The sequence below is a fragment of the Gobius niger genome, assembly GCF_951799975.1.
Source record: "Gobius niger genome assembly, chromosome: 10".
NCBI lineage: Eukaryota > Metazoa > Chordata > Actinopteri > Gobiiformes > Gobiidae > Gobius > Gobius niger.
In genome coordinates, this window is record NC_136861.1 from 1,214,752 (window position 1) to 1,232,159 (window position 17,408).

The 17,408-nt window shown below is 44.9% G+C and overlaps 1 protein-coding gene across 1 annotated transcript in view; it reads left to right on the top strand.

Moving 5' to 3' along the window:
• The window catches only part of LOC306969739 (uncharacterized protein), a 78,705-nt gene that overhangs the window by 49,508 nt on the left and 11,789 nt on the right, over nucleotides 1-17,408 (top strand). The window contains exons 4-6 of the mRNA XM_079565443.1: nucleotides 10,439-10,704; nucleotides 12,481-12,706; nucleotides 16,357-16,485. Coding sequence (XP_079421569.1) covers nucleotides 10,439-10,704; nucleotides 12,481-12,706; nucleotides 16,357-16,485 — 621 coding nt within the window. The remainder of the gene's footprint in view (nucleotides 1-10,438; nucleotides 10,705-12,480; nucleotides 12,707-16,356; nucleotides 16,486-17,408) is intronic.

Consider the following 17,408-nt stretch of genomic DNA (forward strand, 5'->3'; position numbering starts at 1 on the left):
TAAAAAAGTGGTGTGTTGTTTACAAGTTTTATTCACGTCTTCAACCACAAATCCCCCTTTTCCCAACTAAATCGGATTCACTTTATTCTGATTCTACTGACCAACTCACGCTCATGTTTGTGAATGTTGTCTCTACTTTTGGACGCCTTTGTGATGAAATAATCCGACCATAGTTCACATGAGCTGAAGAGACGACAGTTTTTGTTTCATGTGAATCGGCCCAAGAATTACAAATCTGCATCAAGACAGTTACTATAGTTACCAGTATGGGGTTTTAAAGTATAGGCTCTTCAGAATGTGGTGATGTCTCATGAACGCAGCCTATTAGTCAAGTTATCCAACACAGGTGATGTTGTTTACGCCCTGTGGATGTTCCTCAGTCGTCCTCACAGTGGGGTCTGAGAGTGCTTGTGCTGTGAGGTCGACTGTGGATGTTCCTCAGTCCACAAACATACGAATAATCTACTGATCAAGGCAGGAACCGTGACTGTGTTGATGGACACTCCAGGATCAATGTTTTTTTTAGGTTTCACTGCTGATTGAACCGTCTCCATGGTTACATATACATTCCATTTCCAAAAACCTACCAGAAACCCTAAAAAAACCTGAAATAAAATTGATCCTGAAGCACAAGAGCCACCGGTTTGCTGGGCTAACCACCCTTTGTAAAAAACATAGGTGCATAGTGCTTCATTAGTTTATTATTGCTGCAAATCCCATGATGCATCACAATCCTCTATACTTTGTCATATACCCGAGGATATTTAGTGCAGAAAAGTCCCGTGATCTTTGCGTCATGTTTTCCCATTGTTTATTCATAGATATCATTGACCTGTAACAAAAAAAAAAGATCTCACGCTGGAGAAAAGAGAACATTCACGTTTTCATTTCACACTCTTGGTATCGGTGAATTATCGGATATCGGCAGATCCTCAAACCCCCAGTATCTACAGTTATTATGGAGACATGGAGCAGTCTGTGATGGTCCCAGCAGAGACAGTGAGGTTCCTCATGTTGGCGAGCAGGTAGATGTTCCTGACTCAGCCTCATGTCGTGCAGGTCCATCAGAGCGTGTCCTTTGGTGATGATCAGTGGTGAATCATCATTCAGTGTGAGAGGGAGGAATCACAGTTTTCTCTCCCGCTTGTGCTCCAAAGTGACCGATGGAGAGGTCAGCGACAGGCTGGACGGTGAGGCACAGGTTCAACAGGACCTACAGGAGCAAAGGCCAGAACCACAGTCAGCTTTACGGAGTTTTGTTTCCGTTTATGAAAGAAACTGCCAGTCCACATGTGGAAGGTACCACATTCACACCAATTCTTGACGTTCTTTTAGTGCAACTTGATTAAATGTGAATGATTTGGATGGCTAAGTAACTATTATCATTTCATTTCAGTCAGGCAGAAATGTTCATGTAGAAATGTTGGAAGAAAAGTCATTTTTATTTTAATGTTTCAGCTACTGACAGGAAGTGACATAGATTAAGGTAAAGGTAAAGTTTCATAGCAGTTTGACTCATTTCCTATTGAAGTAACATGGTCGGCATGGCAACACTATCTATGTCACTTCCTGTCAGTGTCCAATAAGGAAGTGAAACTATGAACGTCACAAACTAAGAAAACTTGTGTCTAAAGTGTCACACACACTTGAACAGATTCCTGACAGGCCATTAGTTTCAATGTTTTCCCACGCCTTATTAAAGTTTGGTATCCACGTGTAGCACGAAAGATGTAATCCAAAATATGGTCATTTCCTTTGTGGGAGACAGCAGTGGCTAAAGACACAGGGGCATGTTCAGTTTTTTAATAGTTTCTAAGGTTGGAGCAGCTCTAATGTTTTGGGAGACACTTGTAGGAGCCACGTGACAACCAACCCCTGACCCACCTGAGACACCAGCCCCACCTGACCCCCACCTGACCCCCACCTGACCCGCTCACCCCTCCTAAGCTCCAGAATAGTTCCATCTGTCTGACGGGTTTGTTGATGAGGATTTCTGAGATGACGAGTGGCGACAGTGGCTCAGATGGTAGAGCGGGTCGTCTCATGTTTGGAAGGTCGGAGGTTCGAATCCCACCTCCTGAAAGTGCACACTGTCGTTGTGTCCTTGGGCAAGACACTTCCCCCACATTGCCCCCAGTGTCTGCACACATTGGTGTCACAGATTCACTTTGGAATATGGGAATTTCCCCATCACTCCTCTGTTTGGAATGCTGACAGATCTGATCAGTGATACATGTCCCGTCCGCCGTCCCAATCAAAGTGCATGACGACAGGAGGGTGAATCAGGGGAGGCCTGCACGGTCTTGTTCCACTTCCTGCTTTGCACAACACAAACATCTGATGTGCTCAAATCCAATCACACAAACAGCCGCGTGTCATGGTAATGGCCTCATCCACACAGCACAGATGTGAACGGGCCAAGTTTAACACAGTCAGACTCGACGTCACTGTTCATGACTTCACATGTGACGTGAACAGAGGCTCAAAACAAATAAGAAACATAGCAAAAAGCAACAAGAATGTGACAAAAATGTGGTGAAAACACGTCAAAAAAGAGATAAAAACGCTTCAAAAATGTGACAAAACAGTTCTGATCACTTTTGTAGGTCTTAGCTTTCAAATGAAGCATTACACTGTTGCTCTCCAGTCAAGAAGCTTTTAGATTTAGATCAAATGTTGCTCAGTTCAGGTGTGGTTAAGGAAGTCAGTCAGTTTTACCCAGGGAGAGCTTTGTGCCCCATCAGTCTCTCGTATTGTAACAAAATCATAATAATAAAAGAGTCTCTGCATCTCCAGACTGAGTGTGAAGTGTTGTAGCGAGGTTGCGTCATAGTCACTTCCACATGTGACCCCGTGTAGGAGCTTGCCTGTGCTGATGGGACGGCTCGCAGACGGAAATGTTCCCTTATTTTCAAATCCAGCCATCCGGGTGTGAAAATCTGAGACACTCCGATACCTGGTTAAAAGTCTTTTACAAGTTGGACCTTCTTCAGGGCATAGACTTAAATTAGTGGCTCAGGTGTGATTGATAAGCCCAGTCTCAGTCACATGATGCAGAGCTTCAAGTTTGAGACAGAAGAGCCACACATAATACAGAGAAAACACAGTTAAGAACATCATGTAGTAAACATCAAGATACAACACTGAATACCACATCATTAAAGATCTACAGCACCCTGGAGTATACAAGGCCCACACCACACTGACAAATGAGTACTTACACCTGTACAACATAAGGGGCAGTACTGCATCAGGTATCGTGCAGTAGAAACAAACAAACTCAATGGACAGAGGAAACATTTATAAAAACACTGAATAATCAACATCTTCATTAAGACCCAGAAATGTTGTTGACTTTGGGCTCTCAGTCCAGCAGGTTTTCCTCTGTGTGAGATTCTGACTGGACAGGTGTGCTCAGTCTGAAGGCAAAGCTAAAGGCACGGAGAACAGTTACAACCTCTTTTTATTAGGTTGGATTCACAAACAAGTTTTCAAAGCATAAATATCAGTCCCGTTGTCATTTTAGACGATTTAAATAAATAAAAAGTGTCTTTTGTTGCTCTCTTGTTACCTTCATGTTGCGCTTGTGTTGATTTTTTTGTTTTTTATTGCGTTTTCATCTCATTTTTGCCACTTTTTGATGCATTTTTTTGTGCGTTTTCGTCTTGATCTTGAAGCTTTTAGATTTGGGTCAAGCCAAACTGGAGAAGAAGTGCTGGGTTCAGGTCTTTAAATGGCCACTGCTGAATCTGTGATCACAATAAGACCTTTCCCTCCGTCTTCCAGTGAGTGGCTCTGCTCAGTTTGGGACGTCCCGCAGTGGTGGAGGAGGAGGCGGAGGAGGCGGGACGGGAGGTGCAGGGGGATTAGAGGAGTTCAATCTAATTTCCATGTGAATGAACGGCCCCCCTCCCCCATGTGTGCTTGTCCCGCTCATGTGCGCCCGTCCCCGGGAGCGAGTCCCAGCCGTGTGGCCAGAACAAGACCCAGGACTTGTAAATACAGGAGGAGGACGTCCCGGTGTCCACATGTCCCCGAGGGCCGCCCGCTGACCCGTCCGCCCGGTGCACCAGAGCAGGTAGGACCGTTCGGGGTTAGGGTCAGGCTCGGCCCCGGCTAACAAAGACCCACTGAGCCAGTTTTGGGGTGCACTGGGGAGAGAGGGGGGAGGACAGCACTCCTAACGGACTTTCCTCTCTGCTTTTGGGGGTAAATGCACTTTTACTTTAGCGCTGTTGGAGCCGAGAACTGGACAGTGAAACGTGGAAGTGTTGAGCTGTCGGCGGGTGAGGTCTGTCCCGCTCAGACGGCGTAGGGGGGGACATGTGCCTGGAGCAACAGTTGGGCTGTGGGGTTCGGACTGCGAGAGGCTACAGGCCAATGAGGGACAACGACACCCTGCAGACCATTGTCAGTCTCTTAACATAGAAACTTTCATCTGGAAACAAAACAAACTCCCTGATCTTCACAAGAACACCTTTAATTATTCACTGACTCAATGTTTCTCCATAGGTTTATTGGGAAATGGTCACTTCAAGAGCCATTTTATCCAAATGCATTTTCCTCACATTGATGCCACAATATCTCCACGTCAGGAGCTCCGACACTTTCAACTTTACAGCCTTGGACGATTTATTGACTTTTGAATTTCAAGGCCAAATTTTGCCAATTTTTCTTTAAAAAAACATCTTATTTTAAAAGTAAACTAGATCCAAAATCCCTCTGAAAAAGTATGTGTAACAAATATGTCACAAAATAAAACCATTCAATCAAACCTGGCTCCGTCCGTTATTTAGATTTAGATATAGGAAATGTTAAAACATTTGTAATACATCTGCATCAAAGGTTTCACGTCGAAGTTTGAAAAGTTTCCCTGTTCACCTTCAATATGGGGATCAATATTTGAACCTTTTCCATGACTGACATCAGTGTGAGGGGGAAATGCATTGCAGACTTTCTGTCAATTCATGTTTTTGTAAATATGGCCAAAATTGGCAATATTTTCAGCGACAAAATCTGAATTTAGTTCAAATGTCTCGTTTTATTTTGTTAGTTTCAGAGATCTAGAGGGCATTCTGTTGCTTTGTTTTTGAAAGAGCTAATCATGAGTTAAAACATCTGTTGAAAAATATAGAACTTAGCTTTTTTTTGTTTTTGTTTCAAATGAAAAAGTCCGACTTGGTATTCGATATTGAAAAATCCCTCTGAAAAACAGACATGTGATGGCACCACTATGAAGCTGCTGTAAAATAATGATCCCGGTTTGGCCTTTGTGGATTTGTGCTGACACAGGACAGTTGTTGTGTCCCGCGGATGGTCCCAGTACTTTCTCCACATTTTAACCAGCAGCTCCACACAGGAGCTACACAACTGCACGTCCTTTCACTTATGACTGTCAAGAAGAGGAAGTCACAGTCAAATCAACTTCCTGACACTCCTGCTCTTGTTGGGAAACATATTTGGATGATCTTTCTGCTGACAGTGGAGTTGAAGTGTTGTGGTCAGTAGTTTGTCGTCATGGAAGCATCAGGGCGAGTGTGGAGTTTCCAGTCACTGCTTTAACTCCACTGAACTGGATGGACTGTGGTGACGTCTGTGAGACAAACAATAGTCCAGAGGTCTTGTCTGATTGGCTGATGCCCTGGACTTTTTCTACTGCTTAATCCCACGTGAACACTGTTCGAAATGTAAACCCGCAGCCCATTATCATCTAATAGAGACTCATGTTTACATATATAAACTGAGGCACATGGAAATGCTTCTCTCCATCCCTCACTCATCACTTTCCTTTCATGCCTGCTGAAATGGAGACGTGTCCTTACACCTACAGTTCAAAGGTTTATTCAGTGTTTTCTTGCATGACTTGGTCTTTCGTTGACTTAGACTGGGATGCGTCTGACGTTTGAGCAGGATAATGAGTTTTGAGGGTCTGGTGCCTGCAGACAGGTGTGACCTATAAGAGCCGACGTGTTGTTTTGTTCATTTATAGCATGCAGGCTGCTTGTTTCTATTCTGAATTAGATATTTTTAACAAAACCAATGTTAAAGAGACGATGTTTTCTATAAATGGTTTTAAATTGGTGTTGTATCATCTGTGTACTTATACATATCTGTGTACATATACTGTATAGTTTGCTGTTCACTGATATAGTTCATGTAAAAGATTTAAATAAGGGCCCTAAGACAGACCCCTGTGGGGTTCCCTTTGAGCAGTGTGACAGGGTCAAACAAGACTGAAGATTTTTGGCTAGTTTTCATTCTTAACATCTTACTTTTAATATAACAGAATAAAAAAAAGACTTATTATAAGGCTTATTTTATTAAGTTTTGACCTGAAGTCTCTAATGTTGTGATTCCTGCGCACATCGATTCACCGTGTGAGATTGATAAACACTGCTAACCAGATCAAGGGCTGCTTTTACAACGTCTAATACTTTGAAGGAGGCAGTGATTATACTCTTCTGATTCCGGATTGTAGAGGATTAAGAATATTATTAGGCTAAAGAAGCATTAGGAGCAGATCATACACCAATGGCTCAAACACCTTCACCAGAACAGACACATTCACACACATTCAATGTGTTGGACATGTCATGACAAATGAAATAAATCTGTCTTCAGAGCTGCAGACCAGGCCATCAGGCCGCTAAGTAGTAGCCTGGCTATCACCAGGGACCACCAATTCCCTTTCTCGTAGGAGAGGTGTGGTTTATGATCGTCCATAGTCATTTATTGTGCTGAATGTCTCTCATATGTGTCTGCTGTTGCCATAACCAATCGCATCATGGTGTCAGAGGACGTATGACGTACCCGCTGTAAACTTTCGAGCTAAACTATTTAGAACACGGCCTGAAGCTTGATCTAAAGATGGCGTTGCGTCTGCTGCTGTCATGTTGGATCTGAAAATAAACCTTTTATTATTTATCTGTAAACAAACTACAAGCTTCCGTATGTGGAATAGTACGTCATCGTCTTGCCGTCCCTCCTCGTTCAGTGATTGAAGGAAGATTTGGGCCATGGTCCCAGGCTGCTGTGCAGTTCCAAACACAGCAGCCTGGGGACTCCCAGGCTAGCTCAGAATATGGGATGTTTGCAAAGCTTGTCATAAATCCAGTTTTAACAGAGGTGTCGCAATAACCTCAAAGACCTGACCAATAATTGTAAAAGTAAAAGTACACATCGGATACATTGCACATGATGTAGTTGTACAGGCAGGCAGCTACGTTGTAACTGACCTACTGACGCGTCGGGCCTGCTCATGTCCAGGAGGAAGTGAGAGGCGCAGTAGTTTTAGTTCCTGGGAACATTTGGGGCGTCCTCTTCTGATCTGTGTCAGAAAGTGTGTACTGTGGAAGTGCTTCGACTCTTTTCACTTCCGTCCCCTGCTCTCAGAGTCCAGCTCAGACCACACTGTGACCTTTGGGACCAGGGCTGGACCAGTTTGGGGAACACATCGTTTCATTATGAGGTGGAACTGGTGACCGTTGACCCGTCCAACGAGACTATGTTTTACTGAAGGAATTTTTACCTTCCAAATGACTGAGAGCACACAAAGGCCCACCATGGCAGTGCATTTGACCCCTTGTGAATCGGGTTTAAGTGTAAGTAAATGTATTCCATTGTTTTGAAATACAATATCAGCTTTGTTTTAGTTGTAAGATGACGCAACTCTCGTTGGTTTGATTTCCTCATATGATGACTCTGGTGATAGAACCAGGATGCAACATGCATATTATCTCACTCCTTTTGACCCTTTTGTAACAGCAGCAGTTCTCATTTGTCGATCGAGACCATTCGATTGTGATTTAGGTTGGATTTGGATTGATCTTCGGCGATATAGTGATGAAAAGGTCCTGTGGACGGGAGAACAAATGGCCCTCACCCCAAATGATTTGAATGGACACAGCCAGCCCCTGTGTCAAGGCTTCAGGCTGGTCACATTCACACATTTGGACCTCTGCAGCTTCTATTCACTGGGAAACGCTTTCTTTCAGTTCACTCACACGGGGAGAAAGTAGAATCCAAGAGGAGAGAAATAGAGGGAAGAGAAGAGAAGAAAAGAGAAGAGAAGAAAAGAGAAGGGAAAAGAAGACAAGAGGAGAGAAGAAAAGAGAAGAGGAGGGAAGTGAAGGGAAGGGAAGAAGAGAAGAGGAGGGAAGAAAAGAGGAGGAGAGAAGAGAAGAGAAGAGAAGAGAAGAGAAGAGAAGAGAAGAGAAGAGAAGAGAAGAGAAGAGAAGAGAAGAGAAGAGAAGAGAAGAGAGAAGACAAGGGAAGAGAAGGGAAGAAGAGAGGAGGAGGGAAGAGAACTAATCTAACATAGGCTGTAGGATTTGCCCCGGTGCTCTGAGGACACATCTTGTGTTACAATCCAGTGTGAAAGAGGCTGGAAGGGAGACATTTAGCAAATTGAGCCAGGACTCAAACCCACGATGCTGAGGACAGACTTGCACATGGCAGCAGCCTCATCCACTTTCAAGCACATATAACATAGAAAACCCGGACGGTCCTGGAGCCGCGTCACTGTCACGTTGTAAATAAAGCTGAATCAAAGTGCCACCTGTGCTGTGTGTGGATTAGCTCCTGGAGTCAACACTGTTCCACCTGATTTAGGCTGACTCCATAATCTGAAAGCCTCACACGTGTTGGACACTTTCACTTCTCCTCCTGCCCTCAGTCTGATCACACACGCCTCTGAACTGACTGACCGTCCTGAACATGAACATTTTATCTGTCAAAGCCGCACCGGCACCACTGGGACAGCTGCCCTTTAAGGCCCAACACCGGCCCAGTCCAAGTCAGAACCGGCCCACTGGGTAACAGTTATTAGTGTAACCTCCTAACGGGCGAGCAGGTGTGTTACTGTCCCATCCACTGTGCTGAAGAGTCAAAGGTTTCAAATATATTTGGTGATTAAAGTACTTAGCCACACCTTTTTCATTTAGCGCCACAAAGTGCCTGTTCCCATAAATCCTCAGCAACAGGAAAACTGGGCAAAAGCCAGATTCATTCAGTGAATCTGGCTTTCATTAGCACAGTAATATTCATTAGCACAGTAATATTCATTAGCACAGTAACATTCACCTGGAGAGGTTCTGTTTAAAGAGATGGGAAGAGCGTCTTCCCACTGATTGGATCAAGCGAACATCGTATCAGCCAATCACAGCCCAGTCTCACCCTTGTGTTTTTCCTCCATCACTGTGATATTAATTAGCATCACAAAAGTGCTTGTTGAAGTTTAGAACCCACTTATTACACACCAGACCTGAAACATGAGGACATTTACAAAGGTAAATAAAGTAGAGACAACAGTAGAAGAAAAAACACGTTAATCAGACACACACACACACACGCACACGCACACACACACACACACACGCACACGCACACGCACACGCACACGCACACGCACGCACGCGCGCGCACGCACACGCACACGCACACGCACACGCACACACACACACACACACACACACACACACACACATGTATAAGGCGCTGTGGCGGCTGATCCTCTTAGTGTCACTGCTCGCACATGCACGTGCACGTGCACGCTCACGCTCACGCTCAGACACGACCTGACACTGAGATCACTGAGATTTAGCCTCCAGCACCTCAGAGCAGTTTCTCCCACACTCCACTGCTGCAAACTGTCACATCTGCAGAGGCACAGGGAGAGGAGCAGGGAAGAGGAGGGAAGAGGAGGGAAGAGCAGGGAAGAGGAGGGAAGAGGAGGGAAGAGGAGGGAAGAGCAGGGAAGAGGAGGGAAGAGGAGGGAAGAGCAGGGAAGAGGAGGGAAGAGGAGGGAAGAGGAGGGAAGAGGAGGGAAGAGGAGGGAAGAGCAGGGAAGAGGAGGGAAGAGCAGGGAAGAGGAGGGAAGAGCAGGGAAGAGGAGGGAAGAGGAGGGAAGAGGAGGGAGAAGAGGAGGGAAGAGGGGAGAAGAGGAGGGAAGAGGAGGGAAGAGGAGGGAAGAGGAGGGGGGAGAGGAGCAGGGAAGAGGAGGGAAGAGGAGGGAAGAGGAGGGAAGAGGAGGGAAGAGGAGGGAAGAGGAGGGGGAAGAGGAGGGAAGAGGAGGGAAGAGGAGGGAAGAGGAGGGAAGAGCAGGGAAGAGGAGGGAAGAGGGGAGAAAGGAGAGAGAAGAGAGAAGAGCAGAGAAGAGCAGGGAGGAGAAGGGAGAGGAGAGGAGGAGGGGAAAAGAAGTGCAGGGAAGAGGAGGGAGAAGAGAGAAAGACTAATCAGAACCAGTACACTTCAGGGAGGTGGCCGTCCTATCCTTACCGCAGTGGTTCCCAACCTGGGGGCCGGTCACACAGATATACATGTACATCAGGCTTCAGCGGTCCAGTGTGTAACAGAGCACATTCAACGTCCAAAACTCTACTTTGTCACGTTAAATCTTTCAAATCGTCATCTCACTCTTTTTTCCTTTTTTTTTTGGCAGAAAGTGCTGGAGACCTGGAGCGGGACGTCCCAATGGAGGACACAGAGGTACTCCCCCCCACAGCCCCTATAACCGCCCCAACCACGAATGGCAGCTCAGAGATGGGACAGGAGGACTCAGGACAGGCCCAGGACCAGCACACAGAGGTCACCCGCTCAAACGGGGCCCCGGAGGATGACAGCACCCAGGGGCACCCGCCGGAGCACCCGCCGGAGCACCTGCCGGAGCACCCACATGAGCACCTGCCGGAGCGCCCCCAGGCTGAGGTGGGTACTAATTATGTGGACTGTATGTTATGCAGCTTATGGAAGATATGGTGCGTCTAAGCTCTGTCGCACAGGAGATCTGTGTCATCATTTGAATCAGAGTCAAATCACACTGAGGTCAATTAAAAGTCGTTAATGAGAGAAAACTGTGACAAAAATAATAAACACTAAATAAAAATACAATATAACATCAACATAAACAGTAATCAGGAGTGCAGATAAAATACTTATTATATGCATGTGCAGCCTCATGAGACTGTTCCAGAGTTTAGCTTTAGCCTCACCGTGTTTAGTCCTGACTCTGGGACCATCAGGAGACCCCTCCCTGAGGTTCTCAGGGGCCGAGATGCTTCATACGGCTCTAACGTGTACTTTGGTGCTGAACCATGAAAAGACTTGTACCAAGCAGAGCTGTTTTAAATACTCTTCTCTGAGGGACAGGAATCCAGTGCAGAGACCGGAGCACTGGACTAATATGGTCGGATGTACTGCAGCTCTTATATACTGAGATCTGTTCTAACCTGAGCTTCGACGAGTTGATCCGTACCTGTCTGGTCTTGGTGCGTGTGGAAGAGCGAGGTCGCTTCTAATGTCACCCCTGTTTGGAGCTGTAGGAATACATTAAGAGAGGCCACATGCTAACAACATCTTTGGTCGTTTTGCGTGACTGAGGGCACGCACAATAACCAGACAGGTACGCATCAACTCGTCGAAGCTGAGGCAAGAACATATCTCAGTGTGTAAAAACACAGCTGGTTAGAGAGTACAGTACCTGCTGGCTTTGACACTCTGATCTCACTGATGTTTTTCAGATGGTGAAAAACTGCTGATGTTTTTGCTTTGATGTGGCTGAATTTCAGTGCTCCGCTTTCCCCTACCACAAAAATATGCACAATAGGGCCCTTTCTGTGGTCAGGTTGAATGTGCTGGTGTGAGTTGTATCTGACATGGGGTGGACGCAGTGCTTCATTTGATCCTCCGTTTCCTTCAGTTGTTCATGGTAAAGGTTGGATATAACGGTGTTTAATGAGAAGCATCTGTTATGTCTGACCAAAAGTGTTCCAGAAACGACTCATTTACAAATGGACTTTTTATTCTACACACTCAAGAGTTTCTGCAGGGCATTACAAAACTTTCAAAGCATCAAATGAATTGTGCCTAAATTAAGGACTTAAATGTCATTTAAAACAGTTCATTTGATTCCAACTGGGATTACATTTAGTTTTGAGTGTATTTTGTTTATTTGGGCAGCCCATCTTCAATGAGACTGACTGAGCCTAAAAAAACAAGAAACAAATATTGATGGTCCAGCACAGACTGTGTAACTTTGAGCAGCTTCTCTGTTCATAAACAAAATGAATGAAACTGACGAAGTTGGAGATACCACTTAATTAATACGCTTGACGTCATCAACAAAAAATCAGTATCATATCGTCCTGGGAGATATCGTGATATATCGGAAAATCGATATATTGTCACCCTCCTACTCAAAGGTGTGCAGCTCTTGTCTCTTGTCCAGGCCTCTGTCTTTGCAGAAAAAGCCAAAGTGAATTCACACCGATGTCTCTCTCTTCCACGGTGTCTGTTGTATCTCAGGTGAACTGCAGGGTGTGCTGCTCTCTAGTGGGCGGGAGTCAAAGTGCAGGACCAAAGAGAGACACTGTAATAAATATTCCCCCCCAAAAAACACATGTTTACTACCCTTTGTGTAGATTTGTTTGTGGGATCAAACCGTTTTGAAATGTCCGCTGGTAAAGGCCTCTCCCTGTCCCCCAGGAGCACCCCCCGGCCCAGGACAGCCTCAGGCAGAACGGGGAGACCCTGGAGAACGGCCTGCACACGGAGCACACGGAGGGGCCACAGAGTCCCCGCTCTCCGGACCCCGGCATGAGTTACCTGAGCGGGGCAGACCTGTTCGGGTACGTGGGCATCGAGGCCGTCCTGGACCAGATGAGGAGGAAGACCATGAAGGCTGGGTTCGAGTTCAACGTCATGGTGGTGGGTGAGTGTCCCGGCGTCTAAAGCTACTCCGCAGAACATCCCAGAGACACCAACACGCCACACAAATCTTTACCCAAATCTAAAAGCTGCTGGGCTGGAGCTTACAGTCTGCAGGCCAGAGCACCGCCTCATTTGAAAGCTAAGACCTACAAAACTGATCTTAATGGATCTTTTCCCTTAGATTGTTGCCGTGTTGTCGTCACTTTTGTCACATTCTTTTTCATCTCATTTTTGTCATTTTTTTCTTGCTCTTTTGTGGCTTTTTTGTCCCGTTTCTGTTGCATTTTCATCCTCGTTGTCGCTCTTTTGGGAAAAGGTCTTAGCTTTCAAATGAGGCCTTACACTGGCCTATAGACTGTGAGGCTTCACTTCAGAAGCTTTTAGATTCAGGTTAAGCCAAAATGGTGAAAATGAACTCGGTTCAGGTGGAGGTTCAAGAGGTTAACAAAATAAAGCATTTGGAAAAGGACCTCATGAATCTCCATGGTTACGAGTCAGGTTTCACATGGAGAGCTTCTTCTCCAGGGCTTTCAGAAAAGGCTTGGTCCATGTAGGAGAATTCAGCTCTAATGCACAGTGGATGTTTCAATGTATGGAACGTGAGGGAAAATATTTAGATGGAGAACATCTGTTTTAACGAAGATTTCTCATTTTATTTCAGTGAAGTTTTAATGAAGCGGTTAATTGTGATTGGATGGATGTCAAACTTTCGGAGATTTGATTGGCTGTTGGCAAAGTTCCAGACGGTCCTGCTTTTGGACTGACACAAAAAGCAGGAGGCTGGCCAGGGAAGTTGTCCCTCAGGGCACTGACCTCGCTCCGCTCCTCTTCACCATCTACATGTTGCACTTCACACACTGTGCTCCGGAGGACACACTTTGGGAGCAGAAATTGGCTCAAGCACATGGCAAATCCTTCAATATTTATCTCAGTGTGTTTGTAAGTTGCAGTGCCTGTTTTTTCTGCGTGGTTCATTAGCATTTGCCACAAATCCCATGAGAATTGCCGGAGTTGCTCGAGTTTCAAACGGAGTAAATGAAATAAAAGTGTATGACAATGTGGATGTGGCCTGTCCCTATAGCAGAGGGAACCTTCCTTTACACATAATGATGTCAAAATGGAAGATAATATTCTGGAAAATTAATTGAACATGCATTATTAAATAGGGCTACGAATTGGCATTAGCGTCTTACCCCACCCCCGTATTATGACAATTTCTTCATCAATTTTTTCATCACTTTTTTAAAATAATTTTTCGGTTTCGCTTTCATCCCATTTTTGTCCATTTTTGTTGCTTTTTTGTTGCTTTTTAATGGTGTTATTGTTGCTTTCCTGGCCCGTTTTCGTCTCCACTTTGAGGCTTTTTTCAAGAAGCTTTTAGATTTGGGTAATGCCAAACCGGTTTGTTGGATACTTTCAGCCCGTTGTACAGCAGTTTGTAGTACTGTCGTTCTTTTATGATTTTGCATTTTTGCCCCAGCTGTATAGAGCTTGTGCGGCGCGTGCCCAAACCGTAACAGGAAGTGCCATGTCTCAAGGAGGAAGTGGTTTGGACTGCTTCCTGTTTGATAAACAACAACACGCTGATAATATCTTCTGCTAAACTCTCTTTATAGATTAGATCAGATGAGAGAGGCGTCGAGAAAAGATCCAAACTGTTTAACAGAGTTTTTATTTGGCTAAAGTCAGCTCATGGACTGTTGAGAAACATTGTGTTAAAGGATCGATTTCATGCTATTTTAGCCGTTCCAAAGTACACTATAGGCATGATATATTGTACCTCTACCACTATGGAGTACTTTTTTTGTGAGAAATATAAGTATTTTCTGGAGGTATTTTTTTCAACCCAGAAGACTCTGCCCATGCATTATTAGCAGTAGTAGAAATATATAGTATATATCGTAGCAATAAGTGAAATTACTCCACAATGCAGTTATAAAGAGTTGGCAAGTGAAACACAGCTTGATAAATGGCTAACAGACAAGCTAAGACACACGATAACACGCACGCTAACACGCAGGCTAACACACACGCTAACACACACGCTAACATGCACGCTAACAGACAAGCTAACACACACGCTAATACACACGCTAACAGACAAGCTAACAGACAAGCTAACACACGCTAGTACACACGCTAATACACATGCTAATACACACGCTAACACACACACTAACACACACACTAACACACAAGCTAACACACACGCTAACACACACGCTAACACGCATGGTAACACACAAGCTAACATACACGCTAACAGACAAGCTAACACACACGCTAACACACACGCTAACATACACGCTAACAGACAAGCTAACACACACGCTAATACACACGCTAATACACACGCTAACAGACAAGCTAACAGACAATCTAACACACGCTAGTACACACGCTAACACACACGCTAATACACATGCTAATACACACGCTAACACACACACTAACACACACACTAACACACAAGCTAACACACACGCTAACACACACGCTAACAGACAAGCTAACACACGCTAATACACACGCTAACACACACGCTAACACACACGCTAACAGACAAGCTAACACACACGCTAACACACACGCTAACACACACACTAGCACACATGCTAACGCACGCTAACACACATGTTTTGATTGATTTGCTGCTCTGGCATATGGGTCATTGTTGTTCTTGCAGGGCATTGCTCTGTTCTCAGACTTAGTCCACTTTGATTCTGGCCGAGGTTCACCGAGCGTCCATCAGTGAAGTGACAAACACATGATATTTGAGAGTCGTGGAATCCCGGAGAGAAATTCCAACTCCTGGCGAGTGGACTTTTCTTTAGGAAGGACAAGCACTTTCGCTGGAGTCTTTTCTACTTTGCTCTTTTCTGCATAGGCTAAGCTGATCATTATTATACTATGTTATACTTCAAGCTAAATATGTTTTATTATTTATGTTGGAAATAGATACATTTTCTTATACAAGTCAAAACTGTGTAATTTAGGCCTTCGGCGTTTTTGAAAGGTTATTGTGGCTAATACGCCTATAGCCTGCATCATCCTATTAACGTCCCAGAAACAGCTATTTATGACTCATTATTATAAGACATTGGGGTTTAGTGCTGATGTAACAAAATACTATGTAGGGCTGCTGAGGACTAGGGGGGCCTCAGAGCTGACAGGGTTGAGAACCACTGCATTAACCCAAACATGAAATATAGTATTCAAACAGATTTGAAATGTTAAACGTCTGATGCTAAATATTGATTGATTGATTGATTGATTGATTGATTGATTTTTTATTTGCACATACAACATTTAAAATACACGTTTACAAATCTATAAAAGAAGATAAAAAATACTGCAATGTGAAGTAACTTCACTTATTGCTGCGATATTTATATTTCTACTACTGCTAATATTGCATGAACAGAGTCTTCTGGGTTGAAAAAAGGAGTAAGTAAGTACAAGCGTACGACGAAAGAGTGTTCTGGTGTCCTGAGCCGCGCCATTGTGGGTCACCCTGACCTGCAGGAGGATGGGGAACTGTGGCACCTGGAGGAACCCAGCTGGCTGCCCTCAGTCTCCTCTGATCCTCTGAAAGGGAGGCTCCTAAACGTCAGTAGTTTGAACTAACCCCCCCTCTTGTGCTGTGTGTAGGTCAGAGCGGTTTGGGAAAGTCCACACTGGTCAACACACTGTTCAAGTCCAGAGTGAGCCGAAAGTCCTGCTCTGGTGTGCACCAAGAGAAGATCCCCAAGACGGTCCGCATCCACCAAGTCAGCCACAGTGAGTAGAACATCATCACTATTACTGCACCATCAGCCACAGTGAGGAGAACATCATCACTATTACTGCACCATCAGACACAGTGAGGAGAACATCATCACTATTACTGCACTATCAGACACAGTGAGGAGAACATCATCACTATTACTGCACCATCAGCCACAGTGAGGAGAACATCATCACTATTACTGCACCATCAGACACAGTGAGGAGAACATCATCACTATTACTGCACCATCAGCCACAGTGAGGAGAACATCATCACTATTACTGCACCATCAGACACAGTGAGGAGAACATCATCACTATTACTGCACCATCAGCCACAGTGAGGAGAACATCATCACTATTACTGCACCATCAGACACAGTGAGGAGAACATCATCACTATTACTGCACCATCAGCCACAGTGAGGAGAACATCATCACTATTACTGCACCATCAGACACAGTGAGGAGAACATCATCACTATTACTGCACCATCAGACACAGTGAGGAGAACATCATCACTATTACTGCACCATCAGCCACAGTGAGGAGAACATCATCACTATTACTGCACCATCAGACACAGTGAGGAGAACATCATCACTATTACTGCACCATCAGCCACAGTGAGGAGAACATCATCACTATTACTGCACCATCAGACACAGTGAGGAGAACATCATCACTATTACTGCACCATTAGACACAGTGAGGAGAACATCATCACTATTACTGCACCATCAGCCACAGTGAGGAGAACATCATCACTATTACTGCACCATCAGCCACAGTGAGGAGAACATCATCACTATTACTGCACCATCAGACACAGTGAGGAGAACATCATCACTATTACTGCACCATCAGACACAGTGAGGAGAACATCATCACTATTACTGCACCATCAGCCACAGTGAGGAGAACATCATCACTA